We start from the raw sequence: 15,940 nt of genomic DNA on the forward strand, positions 1-15,940 counted from the left end.
AGGGAGCAGAGCCACTGCCAGAGCAGCTGAGCACAAGCAGTGAGGAGCAGGGATATAAACATTCCAGTCTACCTCCCCTACTACCTCTCAGTCTCCTATTGGTGCCCCCCACTGGCCAAACCCAACAGAAAGCCTGACAGCCAGGGAGCCAAAGTGACAAAGTCCATAGCATCCAGCCTCCCAAAACACAAAGCAGTGCAGAGAAGGATGGAGGGGGGAGTCCGGAGAAGGAGCCCAGCTATCAGTCCAACCCGGCAGACCATCCATTCAGTTAGCAAACAGCAGGGGCTGTGGAGATCCCAGTGCCCAAGGCAGGTAAGTTCCCTGTCCTTAAGGAGTTTACTGTCTAGCAGGCAGCAATTGACAGCAATCATATAAACAAAGATCCAACTTTTTCACTCAGTAGTATATGCCAGGAAGGAGAAACGCTGTAATGGGTAGAGAGGGACTATGTCCAGTGGGAGAGCTGCTTTAGATAGTGTTCAGGGAAACTTCTTGGAGGAGGTGGCATCTGAAGTAAGGTGACCTGAGACCAGTAAAGCGGACCTTAGCTGCACATCGCCTTCCAGACTTCTTTCTGTGTGTTTTATGGGCAAGCCTCAAAACTAGGCTGTGATTTAGATGCATCAGCTGACCGATCCTGTGGAAATAAGTGGGCAGGACTGGAAGTCAAGATTAACAACTGGCTCTCACAAGTCCTTATAGCTTGTAACCTCCCCCACAAGGCAAGTGCTAACTGCTTTCCATTATCTCCTCCTGCTGCCGTGGGGACCATCAACCCTAGGTTACAACCTTCTGAGTTTGAAGGAATTGAATTGCCGTCGCTTCTGGGTTCCATCAGCCCCAGCTCTGCAGAAACAGTTGAGTGGGAATAGTCACTCCACTGGTATTACACCTCAGCCCTATACCTTCGAAGCTCTGTGCGGAGAATGGACCCATTTCTTCGCTCTTCCTTGGGCCTGCCTGCTGTCGACTACAGATAGGTTCTCCATACACACACACTCCTACTCCCAATTTAAAAACTGTTCAAAGGGCTTGTCAGGGAGGTGCAAAGTGTGTCCCAGTTGCACCAGCTCAGCCTATAATATACGCCAGTCAACAGTTCGCTGCCAGCGCAGGTCTGTTTTTCTCTTTCTCTCCCGCCCTTCCCGCTCCTCCTTGTCAATTTCAGGCGTGTCTCCAGTCTTAAGTCGGTGGTCTCCAGGCTATTTTTTGGATAGGTAAGATTTCTCAGACAATAAAGTTAAGGCAGGTTTCTTCTCCAGTTACCCCTTTTAAAAAGGAAGGAAGGAAGGAAGGAAGGAAGGAAGGAAGGAAGGAAGGAAGGAAGGAAGGAAGGAAGGAAGGGAAAGAAAGAAAGAAAGAAAGAAAGGAAGGAAGAAAGAAAGAAGGTGAGGTGGGGGCTAGGATGGGGGAGAGGCCGCGGTGGCTAGCCGCTGGGGTCTACATTTTGTATTTCGCTGACAGCCCCGGGCCGCTGCAAAGCCCGCGGCGCAGCCAATGGGCAGCGGTGATTTATGGAGCTGACTAATGCTGGCTGAATGCGGCCTGTCAGAGCACTGTGAATGGCTTCCCTTCCCCGCACAAGCCCCGGCTTTGTGTTGCTAAGCGATTAGAGCAGATGTAATGAGATTTTGCCCAATCCCCGCTTTGCCCTTTCCTAGCTTCGGCAAAATTGTGTGTGTTTTTGTGAATTTTTAGAGTTTGCCTTCGCATTGTGGCAAACAACGGCTAACTTTGCCTCGAGTTTAACGAGACTGGATATTTCCCATTCAGAAGTGAGTAAAAGAACACCTGTCTTCACAAGGAGAAGGGGGGAAAATCCCCTTTGTGGGTGCTGAAACATTATCCTAATGTTATATTCATAGCCATAAATGACTTGCTACACTTTCTTTGCATACCTTATCTGGAAACTTGCAAAGGAGCTAAATTAAAAGAAAAAGAAATGGGGGGGGGCAGCTCTGGTCCTCCAAATGAGAAGATAAAAATAAAAGCAGGCATCACAAAAGCATTACTTCCCTCAAGTAAGCTCTAAATTGGCCCACTGCTGGCAGAAAGTCCGATTATTTATGGCGATGAGGAATTTACTGATTTTTTTTCCCCTTAATTACGCTCATCTCTTTGAAAGGGACTGAAGCTTCAATGTGCATTCTATAGAGGGTCATTTACCAAAATGACATCAGACGCTGTGGCGTGCTCCGTGCATCGTGGCTTTAAAAAATGATTATTCTGTGCACTAAATGGTATAGATGTACCAACACAGACTAGATTTTTAACTCTGGAAGACGTGCTGGCTCTCCGTTCTTTGTTGGGTTTTGTAAGATGCATTTTGCACTAGGCTTTCCGCTTGGCTGGAGACACGCAAACTGAATCTGCAAGTAATGCAGGCAGCGAGCGGGGAGCCAACGAGAGAGGGGGTAGGATTCTGATCACGTCCTTGCTAACTGACAAGAAGCAAGCCAGCCAAAAACCCACCAATTTCTTTTTGAATCTTGGTAATTGGGTACTTTTACACGCAGCTCACGCTATACGGATAGAGTCACAAGCGTAGATAGGCCAGTGTCTCAAAGCAACCACACATTTCTAAGGCTTTTATTCATTTAGATCTAACTCCTTCTGCAAGGAACTCATATCATATATGCCCTTTACTTAAAATCAACATGGAAAGTGTGGGGAGTGGGGGAAAGGACTAGAAAATTGTGCCTAGAAGTGAAGGAAGAACACACTGACCACTGGGACCATCGTGAAAGCTACCTCCCTGGTGCCCAAGCTCCAGTACCCTCAGCTTTACACCCACCCCTAATATCCATGATCTCATCCAGCCTTTCCATGGTTTCACAATGAGAGACTCTCCAAATGGGGGTAAGGGTTAGAAAGTAAGGTGAGGATCTGCTCTTTCCAACTCATGTTCTGTGAGATTTTTAAAATATACAAGCATTTCATCAAAGGACATTGCAGCCATTACTCACCACCTGTTCTGTGTGTGTGTGTGTGCGTGTGTGTGCAGCATAAAAGGGGAAGAAAGCTATCTTTACCTATGTCTTTTTCCTCTATGTTCATCATAGTCACCTTGGGAAGGACTGATGGTAGCACTCATCTTTGTCATTTCTGCCACTTAGCATGTTGTATACCACCCTCTTCTCCCCCCTCTCGCGTCCCCTTTGGCATTTCGAAAATAACTTGCACAGGGACCATGGAGTCAAGGAAGACGTGGAGGCAGCTGGTTATTTTCATTTGTAGAAAAAGAAAAAAGTTTTATTACGAAACTAGTTTGTATAAAACAGGGTTATACACGTTTCTTGTAAGTTTGTAATAAAACAGTAAGAAAAAAAAAGGCAGTGATAGAAATTTCCCAATAGGCAACCTATCAAAACCAACTGGCTGCCACTTTACGTTTGGACAGTAGCTGCATAAACTTTGTTCTTCTTGAACAGTATTTAATAACATCATTAATACATTAACAAAGTTTCTATAAAGTAAGACACATTGGTGCTGAAATACATCTGGTGGCCTCTTGATCTCACCTATGAGGAGAGTTCTTTACAAAACCACATAGGGAAAATGGCAGTTGTAAGGTGAACTACACATCTAAAATAGGCAGAGGTAATAGTACATGTTAAAGTATCAAGATATACACATTTTAAACCATTTGTACAAAACTCTATAAATTTTTCTCTCTTTCTCTCTTATGTACAAAAATATCTTAATATATCCCCAAACTGGTTAGGATAGATACAAATAGATTTTTTCTTATAATAAAAAAATTCACAAAAGATCGGAAGCATTCTATGACGAAAATGGTAGAAAAGATGGTATGAGGAAATGGGTTTGGGGGAGCCCCCCGCCTCGGGGAGGATCTGGGTTTCAAAGGACTGAGTATAGCCTAATTTCACTGCAGACAAATGTCCACAGCTTATTGGGATGGGGGATAGTGAGAAGAAAGACACCAACCCATTTCTACAGGGCTTAGAACTGCGCTTTCAGAGAGGGCGGGGGAGGTGAGGGTACCCTAGCAAGTGCTTTCAGTTCTGCCTCTTACGGTGGGCGGGAGTTTCCCCCTTCCGCCAAAGCCCACTGCTTTTGCACAGAAGCTGCATTCTGCACTTTGACTCAGGTCCTAGTCACCCTTCATATCTCCGCAAATAACTGAAGTGCAAAGATACAGTTCTGAGCGCATCCCTGTTTCAAGAGAGCCTTGCTTCTCAGGCATGCATTGCTTAGTTGGTCTTGCGGTTGGTTGCCTGATTTTATTTTGCTTTTTCTTTCCTTCTGCTCTTCTTCTTCTTTCTCCCTTCCAACATCGCTGACAAGAAAGCACTAATGATGTAGGTTGTGCGGTGACCCTATAACTTAAGAAGAAGGGGAGAGGTTAGTATGAACTTGGAGCCTAGCACTGGAGGAAAGTGGAGGTTTGAGGAAGGATCTGTCAGGTGCAGCCCCTCTTTTGACAGGTCCTAGTACTCGGTTCTCCAGCTTTCGCACCCCCCCCCCATCTCACCCCTCCCTCCAGTCTTCGGAGAACTGGGCAAAGACACTCTCGGAGGCCAATACTGAAACTAACAAACCAGGGTCTGAAATCGACAGACTTTAATTTCCAAAGTCCTTAAATCAATCACACACACCTCCGACTTCATGAAGACGGTCCTCCTCCTACAGACACTAAGACGGAGGGAAAAGAACGAAGGTAAGACTATCACACTGTTTACTCCCAAATGCAACCTACCTGCTTCCAAAGTCCATTCGCACCAGGGCCTCGTCAAGGCCAGCCCCCTCAGAACCAGTTGGTGAAGTCCAGCAGCTCCTGCTCCTCGGGGCTGAGCGGGTCGTAAGAGCCCTCGTCGGACGAGTAGGAGGAGACCGGCGAGCCGGCCATGGAGTTCATGTCGTTGGAGTAGTTGGGGGAGATGGTGGGCGACAGGACGCCAGCCTGGAAGGCGGCGCTCACCGCGTCGTGCTCGTCCAGCAGCTGCTGCAGCGCGCGGATGTACTCGACCGCCGAGCGCAGCGTCTCCACCTTGCTCATCTTCTTGTTGGCCGCGCCGTTGGGGACGTGCTCCCGAAGCGTGGCGAAGCCCAGGTTGACCAGTTTGACGCGGTTGCGCTCGCGCTCGTTGCGGCGCGCCACGGCGGCCGGCTGCTGCTGCGGCAGGCTGTAGCCGAAGCCGCTGAAGTTGAGCCGGCGTTTGCAGCGCATCAGTTCGGGCGAGGACGAGCGCTGTCGCTTGACTTGCTTGGACGCTGACTTGTGACCGCCCCCTGAGGGCTGGCCGTCGGCCGCCGGGCTCAGCTGCGGCGCCTGCTGCTGCTGCTGCTGCGCGCTCTGCGCCGCCGCCGCCGCGGCCGTGGCAAAGAAGCAGGCTGCGGGCGGCAGGAAGGGCTGCGGGGGCTGCGGCTGGGGCTGCTGGCCGGCGCCGCCGCTCTCCATCTTGGCAGAGCTCTCCATGCGCTGCGGCCGCCAAGGAGTCGCGGAAGGGGAGCAAGCGGGGACGCGAGGTGCGGGCGCGCGAGGGGACACAGACAGGTGCGCGAACAGAGGGAAAGAAGGGGAGAGATGAAGAGGGAGCCCGGAGGGAAGTTAAAAAAAAAAAAAAAAAGAAAAAACACAAAATCCCAGGGAGATTTCTTTGGGTGGGAGCAGAGAAGGTGCAAACGCTGTTCCTCCTCCCTCCACTCCTCCTCCTCCCTCCCTCCCCTCCTCCCTTCGCGGGTTGGCTTCAGGAGCCTCGCGTGGCGCTCGCGTGTGAGGCTGCCGCTAGCGCCTTCTTGGTTTTTTTTGTTGTTGTTGTTTTGTTTGTTTTTTTTTTAAAGGCAGAAGGAGCAAAAGTCAGTGGTGAGCACGGTCTGCTGAGTCTCCCGTTCCTCGCCCCCTGGGCTGCGCTCTCTTGCGCCGGGGTCTCGGTCTCTCCAGCCGTGGCTCTGGCTGTTTTTGTTTTTGTTTTTGTTTTTAAAATTTTGTTAACTCCCTTTCTTTCTTACTTCCTTCCTTCTCTCGCCCTCCCTGGCCGGTGCCCTGTCGGTGCGCCTTCCACGTTCCCTGGCCAGAAGTGAGAGAGTGCTGGGCGGCCGCAGTGCGGCCGCCTTTTCAATGGGACACCCAGCCCCACGCGCAGCCCTGGCCCCGCCTCGCCCCCCACTCCCCGCTGCTGCCGCGAGCGGCTGCAGCCCCCACTCCCTCCTCCTTCTACCTCCTCCTCCCACCCACTCCCTAAACTCTCCCTCCTCCTCTCCCCTCCCCCCGCCCGTCCCTGCGCCCGCTCCTTGCAAACTCTCCATTCAGCCGGGTTTGTTGTTGCAGTGCGTGCGCCTGGCGCGTGCCGGACTCCCGGCTGAATAAACAGGCGGCGCGCTCAGGGCGGGCTGCAGCCGGGGGTGGCTCTAGAAACGGGGGGGCAGCGTCCCTGGAAGGGCGAATGGCCCTTGGAATTGGGGGTGTCTGGGTGGAAAGATTTAGGGTGAAGTGCCTCGGGATTCTCCTGAGAACTTGGAGCAAAGCTCAGGGAAGGGTTTGAGCTGAAAAAGTGCCACGAGGCGGTTTGCGGGTTGGGGAGACTGGGGCTCTATTTTTTCCTGCTTTCTCCGATCTACTGTCATTCTCCTGGGGGTCTTCGCTGTTCTTGGGAGCTGAGGCAAATTTGCGATTGAAGTTTGGAAAGACGGGGAGAACTCCGTGGGAATTACTGGACTGCTAAAGTAAATAAAAGTACTGTTAAGGCTGGGTTCTAGTCCCAAAGCATCCTCTTGCTAGCTCTGTGGCCCTTGATAAGTGGCATCCTCCCTGAGCCTCAGTTTCCTCGTCTGCAGCAATAGAAGTTTGGAATAGACGGTCTCTAATGTCCCATCCAGGTATAAAAACTAGGATATGCTCCTCACAACTGAGTAACTGTGGAGGGGACGGGAGGTGACCTCGTTGAGGGTTGGTTGTGATCAGAGCTATACGTAGGTGTTTGGCAGCGACACCCTCCCAGGATGACCTCAGTGGCTTTAAGCTTCGCTCTTTCCTTCCCAAAGGATTATTTCCGGACCGGCTGGGGGATGCATAAAGCGGGGAGCGCTCTGGCGTACCCCGGGGTGGGTCTGAGAAGAGTTGGGGGTGGAGGTTGAGGGGCCAGAGGAGTTTCTCTGGCCGTTGGGCGCCGCCGCAGTTACCTCGGCTGCCTTGGCGCAGCCTCCATCCCGCCCCAGGCGTGTGCCCGGCGGGCCGGTGGCAGGCGACTGGGAGCGGAGCCCGGCGGGGCCGCGTGCAGGCGCCGCGACGGAGTGGGAGGCGTTTGCAGCCGTCGCTCGGCCGCTTGGACTGCGCCCACCCAGGCGCCCTTCCTGGGCCTCGGCCCTGGCGCTCTCTGGCCGGAGCCGGGTCCAGCTTCGGGGCGCCTTGGGACGAGGCCCTTGGGAGAATGCAGACCGAGCCAACAGTCCCATCTCTGCACCGCTCTGCTGGAGGCAGGGGAAGGAAGCTGGGGGCACGTCTCAGGTCGCGTCTACATAGAAGATGTGGGTAATCATCCGGTTGATTTGTCCAGTAGAAATAGACCGTTTTGATCAGAGACCTGCAGGCAGGGATGATTGTGGGGAATTACCCAAACAATTGCTTCTCATTGGACTTCCCTTTGGGGAGATGGGTCTTTCTAAAGGATCTATGCGGGTGACCCAAGGAGCCACTTTTGGTATGTGTGCCTGGCTTCAGTGTGGCCAGAACAGTAGCGGTCCTGGTGATGGGCAGTAAGGATGGATGGCTCAAAATGAAGCACCTCTCTTCTCTGCCTCAGTTTCTCTTTATAAACGTGTGAGTTTGGGAAGCATAGGACCTAACTGTGCCAACAGAGACCGGTTCTGTGACCCTCCTTCCCTACCCAGCCTCCTTCCTCACAGTAACCTGTGACTTGTTGACCTCACAGGACTGATGGACTCGGTGGTGGGATTTACACTTCTGTCCTCTGCCCTCACCCCCAACCCACCGCCCCTCGCCCCAGGAAAGGAGTTGAGAGGACTCCAAGATCACTTTTGTGTTCCCTTCTGGAAACCATAGGAGGCTAGGAAGCCTAAAACAGAGCCACACCACCTTTCCGGCCACAAGGAGCCTCTCCTCACCCACATGCCCCAGCTGCGAGTCCCGGTGCGGCCGCTAGGAGGCGTCCCGGAAAGTCTCCCTTGCCCTCTCCGCACCTCTTCAGCCAAACGTGGGGAGTCGCCAACACGGATACACCTCTAAGTGCGTTTTCTTTCGCAGGCTGATTCAAGCGTCCTTCCAATCCAGACTCTATCATCCCATTATTTGACAAAGGTCTGTGGTCCTGGCTCTAGCACTGTTCTGCATTTTAACCTTGAACAAGCCCCTCTTTCTCTGCCGCCCTCAGTTTCTCGTTCAGTGCTAGAGCTGCGGACATCAGCTCTTCGAGTTGTATCTAGGAGTGCAGAAAAGTTGCCAGTAGCCCGCGGGTATTCTCATTTTCTTTTTCGGGTGTGGACTTCACACGTGCACGGAGATCCTAAGTATCAGAGACTTCAAGGCCACAGCCTAGTCGCACCCCCCAGCCCCGACACACCATCACATGGGGGCCCAAATAGTCTCCGACTAGTGAAGCCATGCATTGTAGTGGTCCTACGTGTTGGCCTCCGCCCAGGAGAAAAGACAGCGGGCGCTGAGATGCTTCCGGCCAAAGCCACGGGAATATTTGTCCCTATTCCTAACCCCCCCCCACTCCAGTTCAGAGCCAAATCCCATTCTCAACCCGCCCCACTCCCGAATCCTCATCCTGCGTCCTTACTGGCTCTGCAAAATCTCCAAAAACTCAGCCATTCCCTTCGGCCTACTTGAGTAAGCCCAAAGAACCCTCCCCACTGTGCCACCCACCCTGCCCCGTCCAGCAGTGTCCCCTCCACCTATTCCAAACAGAAGGTTGAATCCCTTTTGAGGGGCTTGGCCTCTGTCTTTGGGGATTGTGCACCACCAGCAAGCAGATACCACTGAAATTGCCCTTCTGGTGGTTTCATCAGTTTGAAACAAAGCACTGGGGCTTAAAGGCTATTAGAATCCTGCTTCTAACCCTGTGACCTAGATTAGGACCCACCCTTGCACACACGCACCTCTGAGAGAACTGCCACATAGTCTCTGAGGCCCAGGGAACCCTAGACCTTGCACTGGGAGATAAAGCAAATGGATTTGATATCCAGGACTCTATTGCTTAACAGCCATGACTTTGAGCAAATAGCCCCTGTTCTAGTCCTCCTGGCTAGAACTTGATACAGTCCTCCTCTGTACCACGCCTGGAGTTACAGTATCTACTTCCAGGAGTGGGGAGGTTTCAACCAGATGTATGTGGAGCACTCTCAGCCAGGTCTAAATAGGAAGGGATTAATGAGAATAGCCTTTCTAAAACTATGCGGAAGTCACTGCTCACACAGACCGTCCAAGAAAGGGATTGTGGGAGGATGCTTCCTGGAACCACGCTGTGATAATCACTACAGCCATTGTCCAGCCATTGGATCTTCATTGCCACTGTGTCCCCACCTGGAAGTGGGCCCTGGAAGTGGGCAATTCCTGTCATTTTAGAAGAATGGAGGTGGTGCTCAAAAATCAAGGTGGTACTGGACCCAAGATTACAATGTAAAAATGTCCAGTGCAAGTGAGTCCAGATACAGGCATGCTTCAAGGCCTGAACATGTAGGGACTTGAGCAGAACCACTCACCCCTGACCTCTAGCTTTCTGTGGCTCTCTTGCCTCTGAGCAAGTCCCCTGGGCTTTACTTGAGTAGGACACTCAAAATGCCATTTATCTAGATGTGGAGGGAGAAGAAAACTCACAAAAGGAGTGTTTAATACCTTCATCCATAAATGGAGTAGTGACACTTTCTTTGCTCATCTGTCAAGGCTGTCAGGAGAATTAAATCTGATGTTTGTGAATTCACTTTGTAAATCCCTCCACACATATCAGGGGTTGCCATTCTTGTGATGGGGTGGCAGGACATTGACTGCCTTTGGTGTGTATTACCCAGATTATAGACATCTCAGAAAAATGGGAAGGTTTCTCTTTCTCCCGCAAAACAATAAAAGCCCTTCCATTCTCTAGCATCTTAGGCCCCTTTTCTATGTTAGGGAATCCTGGAACTGGACCATGCGTTAGTTTAATCCTGGTCTGCCTTCAGCACTGGTATCTACATGGAGAGATGGCTTTCCTGGTGATACATGGGAATCTGCTGTCCTGGAGACCTGAGGTCCCGGTACCCCGAGTCTGTTACCCTACTTTCCACTCACAGTTAAAGGCGGGCCAGTGCTACCTTGGCTCACACACTGACCTCGAGCTCCAGAATTGTGCAGCTTCCCTCTGTGGAAAGGAGATATGCCTCATCTTTTTAAAAAGCTTTCCATCCATCCTTTTTCTTTGGGGGGAAGGGAGTTAACATTAAAAGTGAAACTAGATTTTCTATTGAACAGATCACTTAACAAAATTACATTTATAGTGAATCCTGAGCAAAAAGCAATGAAAGTACAAAGATGAATGCAAGCCTTGATTCTTGATTTGGAGACAAGACTTTTAGCACAGCCCTCGATTTTGGTGAGGGCCATGTCCCAGAAGTCATGGACATTTCAAGAAAAGGGAGTATACAGAGTATTCATAGCCTGTACTTGACACTGTTCTATCTAGAAAAAAGTGAAACGTTTTGAGTGCTTAATCTGTTGTCTCCAAGCTCACCCTTCCTAAGGTAACTTCAGAAACTGCTGCTGCCCAGCCCTGAGTTGGGTCTGACCGGCCGGGATGGCCTGGGGAAGAGGGGTTGGGTGGGTGGGCGGGGGGGGGGGCGGTGAGGCAGAATAGCATAAACCACAGATTTGGCTTGGCTCCTCGGTCACAGCAGCCAGGCCTGCACCTGCATTAAGGAATCCAGGCTTCAAACAAATCTATCTGCTGTTTCAATACGCCTTAAAAAGGGGGAGGGGGGAAAGCTGGAGGGAAAAAAACAACAAAAAAAGCACAAACTATTATTTTATTGTGGCTTTTCGGTTGGGGAGGGGGTTCAGGCGGGTGAGGGAGTAATTTGCAGCCACTCTCACAAGTCCTTTTGAAGTTCTCCAAATAGAACTAACTCTGCTAAGTCTTTAGGTTTTCTAAAGCCCCATTTACATTATGATTAAATACCTTCCTGTGATAAGCATAAAGAAAGTCGTTAATCTATATAGCTCTCCAAAGAATCAATACATTCTAAACTTTTGTAGGATTTGTTACACTCTATTTTGTTACAGTAGGCCAGCTCCTCTCCGTCTAGGCACATGGCTCTCCATCCCTCCCCCCTACCCCACCTCCTCCAAGAATGAAAATAAAGTAAAGGTCTTTCACGGTAAACAAAACCAGCTGATTCTTCACAGAGACCCCATGAATAGCTGGAGAAGAAAAAAAAACTTACAATAAATGGTGCATTTTTTTCTCTGCTGGGTATAGTATTCAAGGATCAGGGCCGTATTCAAACAGAGGTCCATTTTTTGCTCAGCAAGAGAGTTTAGAAAAGAAGCGTGGGGTCCATTCAGAGCTTTCCCCCCTTCACAGTCGCAGGGTTCTATGAAACCTATATTCCATGCCTTGTCGGAGTGTTTCTGGGGACCAATTATTGCTTTGTTGCACGGCTTCTTTGCTGAATCTTTGAGCAGCAAGAAAAAGCGCTCTTGAGTCTACCCTTATTTTGACCATTTCAGTCATTACACAGTGTAATAATTAATATGACAACTGGACGCTTGAGTTTGTATAGAAACACCTCAGCTACCGGAGCGAGCGTGCAGTGGGTGGTAACCAGCCGCACATCGGCCAGGGAAGCCACACACACAAAAAAAGGAATGAATGGCCAAAGAGAAAGAGAAGGAATAAAGATAAAATAGTTGGCACAACGCAGAGGAACATAAAACAGACTCGAATGGAGGGCGGGAGGGGGGAGGGGGGGCAATTCGAAGGAGGGGGGAACACCCCACAGAGGTTAACTTATTTTGAAACTGTTTTCTGAATAGAGCCCTGGACGTGAGTGGCCGGCTTTCAGCCCGGCGCCTTTCCCCCCAATTTACCAACTCTCTTGGAAGGGGCCGGGGTGGGGGCGGAGAAGAGGGGAAGGGGGGGGTCCCCCAACCTTTAGGTTCTCCCCAGGGTCCTTCTGGGAGGCGAACCCAACATACCACCCAGCCCGAGCTCCAGCCCCTGGTTTGGCTTCTATTTTTACCCTTTTGCCAAAATCCTGTTCCCTTCCCTCCAACTTCGGTCTTTGGATTTGGTAATTCAGAGGATGGGGCGCAAGTATAGACGAGAGAGGCAAGCGCTGCGCCGCCTCACTGCGGTGAATTTGGGGGGGTCTTTCTAGTGCGCCCCAACAACTCTGCCACGTCTCCCTGAGGAACAGCGCCCCGCGGGGCTCCGGGCTCGGAGTCACACTGGGCGCTGCGCCCCAGCCCCGCGCAGGGTCCGCCTCTGCGGGTCCCCGCAAGCGCTCCCCGAGGTTGCGACCTGCTCCGTGACGGCATAATAAATAATTAGAGGGTTTAAGCGCGTTAGCCACAGCTCATGCTAATGAGCCAGATAAGGGCTCACGCTAACCCGAAGTGACAGTTTGCATATAGGAGGGAAGAAAAAAAGCCTTGCTATTTTTTCCCCCAACTTGATTGCTCCTTCTCAAATTTATACGTTCCCTACCCCCAGCCCCCCTTCCTCTCAGTTGCCTCTCTTCCAATCTCCTGCCCACCCCCACCTCCCACCACACACGCCACACGCTCTCCACCCCCTTTCGGCCTTTCCTCCGTTTTCCGCCCTGCCCGGCTGTGATGAGGCGCCCCCAGTCCCCGGGTGCCTGCACCTGACACGCGGGGAAAGTGCGTTCCCAGCGCGTCCTGGCCAGCCTCAGCCCCAAGAGGAAACGGTTTCCGTGCCTTTCTTCACGCAGTGTGCCCCGCATCAAGGCTCCCATGCTCCAGGAAAGACTTTAAAGCTCGGGGTTAGGGGCCTCTCAAAGCTCTGGGAGCCCCGAGCGCCCTTGGGTGCTCTCTGCCCTCATCAGGGTGACGGGAGCTACTGGGCTGGGACGAAAGACGCGGGCGCCCAGGGTTCCGGAGCCTCTGAAGCTTTCCTGCCGCCTCCCGAAAGCAGGGGCAGCTTGCCGAAGTGACTGAGGTCAGTCGTGTGTCCCCATTGTGTGGCCACGTGTCCTGTGTCCATCATCACCTCCCAAAGTCCGAGCTCAGCCCGACTCCTTGCGGCGCCGCCGGGGAATGCTCTGGCCTATAAATCAGCCAGGCGGCTGGAAGCCGTCTCCACCTCGGTGCAGACCTGGCCGTCTGCCCCAAGGGCCAGGGGAGTTTGCTCACTGGAGGTTAGGAAGGAGGCCACCGCCAGGGTCCCGGAGTCTCCTGCGGAAACTGAGCCCCCAAGGGGACCAGTTAACTCTTTCCTTCTTCCCCCTCACTCTTCCCCATGCCTAGTACTGCAGAGCCTTTTGGGAGGAGGAGGAGGGAGCAGAAGAGGGTGATTTCTGACACGTGGTATTTATTGACATGGAACCTTAGAGAACAGCAACAAAACCAAAATTAAATGAGTTAATATTTGTAACATTCTGAGAACAGTGCTTGGCACAAAGTGAGCACCGAATGAATTTGTTAAATAAGTGTGAGCATACTGAATACGTAACAGGATGTGTATGCTGTTCATCTAAGGTGTTAGAAAATGCCACTTTGATCCAAAAATGATCAAGGTCGATATGCTCAATGATTCATCAAATCACTATAGAACATAGTTAGAGATAAATAAGACAATCATTGCCTTCAGTAAGCTTGTAGTCTAGCAGGCAGAAAAGGAGGTGTGTAAGAAAATAAGGCCCATTAAAATCACAGTGGAACCACAATGGAGAGCCCCCTGACTCAAGTTCCATTAGTCTGGACTCTGACCCTCACCCCGTAGCTTACCCCCAAGTAAATACACAATCTAGCTAAGAAGAGTGGATTCTTAGAATCCTAAAGTCAAACAGCTCCTTTTCCCCAAACGGTCATCTCTAACTTCTCCAATAGGGCAAGTCATGAGCAGACACTGGTGAACTCCATACATGCACACTGGTAGCGTTAAGTGCAAAAAGCAAGCCACTTGAATTCAAGGAGACAGACTCCAGGTTCTGGAACTTTCTAGCTCTGTGTTGTCAGACAAATTGCTCACCTTCTTCCTAGACTGTTTTTCATCTACAAAATGAGGGACTGAGTAGGATACCTCTCATCCAACTCTGACTATATAGACAATACGGACATTACCATGTGACCCTTTCGTGGTCATGGCTCCTCTCTCTAAGCAGACAAACACCTTTTCCAGTTCTTTATGGGAAGAATCATCAAGCAGCGAATGACCTTGTCCACAGCCTCATGATGTAGACCAGTAGCTGCTGGTACCAGGATTATGGCTCCTGGGGAAAGGGAAAGACGTGGGCCATTGTTCATCGGGAATCTGGAGTAAAGGGAAGAAACACATTATTTTCACTAACAGCTTTGCTTGGGAAACAGAATTCTCCTTTACAGGCCTGAGCAGTTTTTGGTCAGGGATTTGGAGACCAGGAAAACGCACTCCTCCACTGCAGGTTGTGTGAGTCGCTCGCCACCTGCCGGTTGCTTCTAAAACTGCAGGGAGGACTGTATGAAAAATCTTGGCGATTCGATTCGTTCTTCTCATTCTACTTTGTACAATTCAGTTCAAACATAGAGTGCTGTGTTGCTTGTATCACGTCCCCACAATACCCACATTAGAAATACACGAGGCGTGCCTGGGTGGCTCAGGAAGTTAAACGTCCTGCTCTTGATTTCCCCTCAGGTCCTGATCTTATGGTTTGTGAGTTCGAACCCTGAAATGGGCTCTGTACTGACATTGTGGAGCCTGCTTGGGATTCTTTTTCTCTCTCTGTCAGTTCCTCCACCGCTTGTGCTCTCGCTCTCGCTCGCTCTCTCTCTCTCTCTCTCTCTCAAAATAAGTAAATGAACTTAAAAAAAAAGAAATATGCTAAGTGACTGTTAATTCAGATTCTGAAACTTCATCTCCAACTCATTAAGTTATAATCTGGGGCCAACTGGCTTTTTTAAATTTCAATGTTTATTTTTATTTTTGAGAAAGAGAGAGAGAGAGAGAGAGAGAGAGAGAGAGAGAGAGAGAGCGAGGGAGCAAGGGAGGGGCAGAGAGAGGGAGACAGAGAATCCAACACTGTTTGTGCAGAGTCCAACACAGGGCTTTGAGAGGCCCTGTGAAATCATGACCTGAGCCGAAATCAGGACTCTGGCACTCCATGGACTGAGCCTCCCAGGTGCCCTCCAACTGGCCTTTTTGACAAGCTATAGAGTAAAATTTTTGTACTCTGAAGATGGAGTAGTCTAGAGGTATTCAAGATGATGAGACACAGTGTCCATTATTCAGAGCCATGAAGAAGGAGTCTGCTCTGGTAAAGACATTACACTAGCCCCATAGATACACTTTCTTTGGCTAAAGGGGATGCCCTGGTGACTTCTGAGGGGGGTGGAGAGGATTGGTAAGTTATTACAGAGAGAGTCTTTGATATCGGCATGAAGAATGGTCAGAACCATTCAGTTTGAATAAAAGGGCCATGGGAACAGCCCACCCAGCACCCAGCTTCCTGGACTTTTGAGACTCAAGCAACCTAACTTCCCCTTGGGCTACTCCTTTTGAGGCTACATCTTGGGCTTTGTCTGCACCCAGAACACCTCCACCTTGGAAACCTTAGCTTTCCATTCTCCACTCTTGATTCCTTCTCATTCTCATTCTTACATGGCGTCTCTCCAAACTCCTTTCCCAAGTTCTATTTCTTCCCAATTTGGTCTCTCCCCAGCTGAGTCTGGAAGGGGTGATTGATTATTTGATAAACCTGTAACATAAAATGCTTACCTTCCCATCTTAAAAAATAGCCAACCCACTCCTTGATCTTATGACCA

The 15,940-nt window shown here is 50.6% G+C and overlaps 1 protein-coding gene across 2 annotated transcripts; it reads right to left on the minus strand.

Moving 5' to 3' along the window:
- Nucleotides 1-3,224: 3,224 nt before the first annotated feature.
- ASCL1 (achaete-scute family bHLH transcription factor 1) lies at nucleotides 3,225-5,579 on the minus strand. 2 transcript variants are annotated; one of them, XM_029955063.1, is made up of 2 exons: nucleotides 4,724-5,579; nucleotides 3,225-4,343 (listed from the first exon to the last, which is right to left on the minus strand). In XM_029955063.1, exon 1 carries the CDS (start codon nucleotides 5,441-5,443, stop codon nucleotides 4,772-4,774), a length of 672 nt encoding a protein of 223 aa, XP_029810923.1. In that variant the 5' UTR covers nucleotides 5,444-5,579; the 3' UTR covers nucleotides 3,225-4,343; nucleotides 4,724-4,771. The 2 variants fall into 2 exon arrangements, with proteins under 2 accessions (XP_029810923.1, XP_029810922.1); XM_029955062.1 differs by having other exon boundaries at nucleotides 3,225-4,349.
- Nucleotides 5,580-15,940: the final 10,361 nt, after the last annotated feature.

The sequence above is a fragment of the Suricata suricatta genome, chromosome 10 (genome assembly GCF_006229205.1).
Source record: "Suricata suricatta isolate VVHF042 chromosome 10, meerkat_22Aug2017_6uvM2_HiC, whole genome shotgun sequence".
Classification (NCBI taxonomy): Eukaryota; Metazoa; Chordata; class Mammalia; order Carnivora; family Herpestidae; genus Suricata; species Suricata suricatta.

Bases quoted from the DNA above. Each gene is read 5' to 3' on its own strand.
- ASCL1 (XM_029955063.1), bottom strand. From the start codon at position 5,443: ATGGAGAGCTCTGCCAAGATGGAGAGCGGCGGCGCCGGCCAGCAGCCC.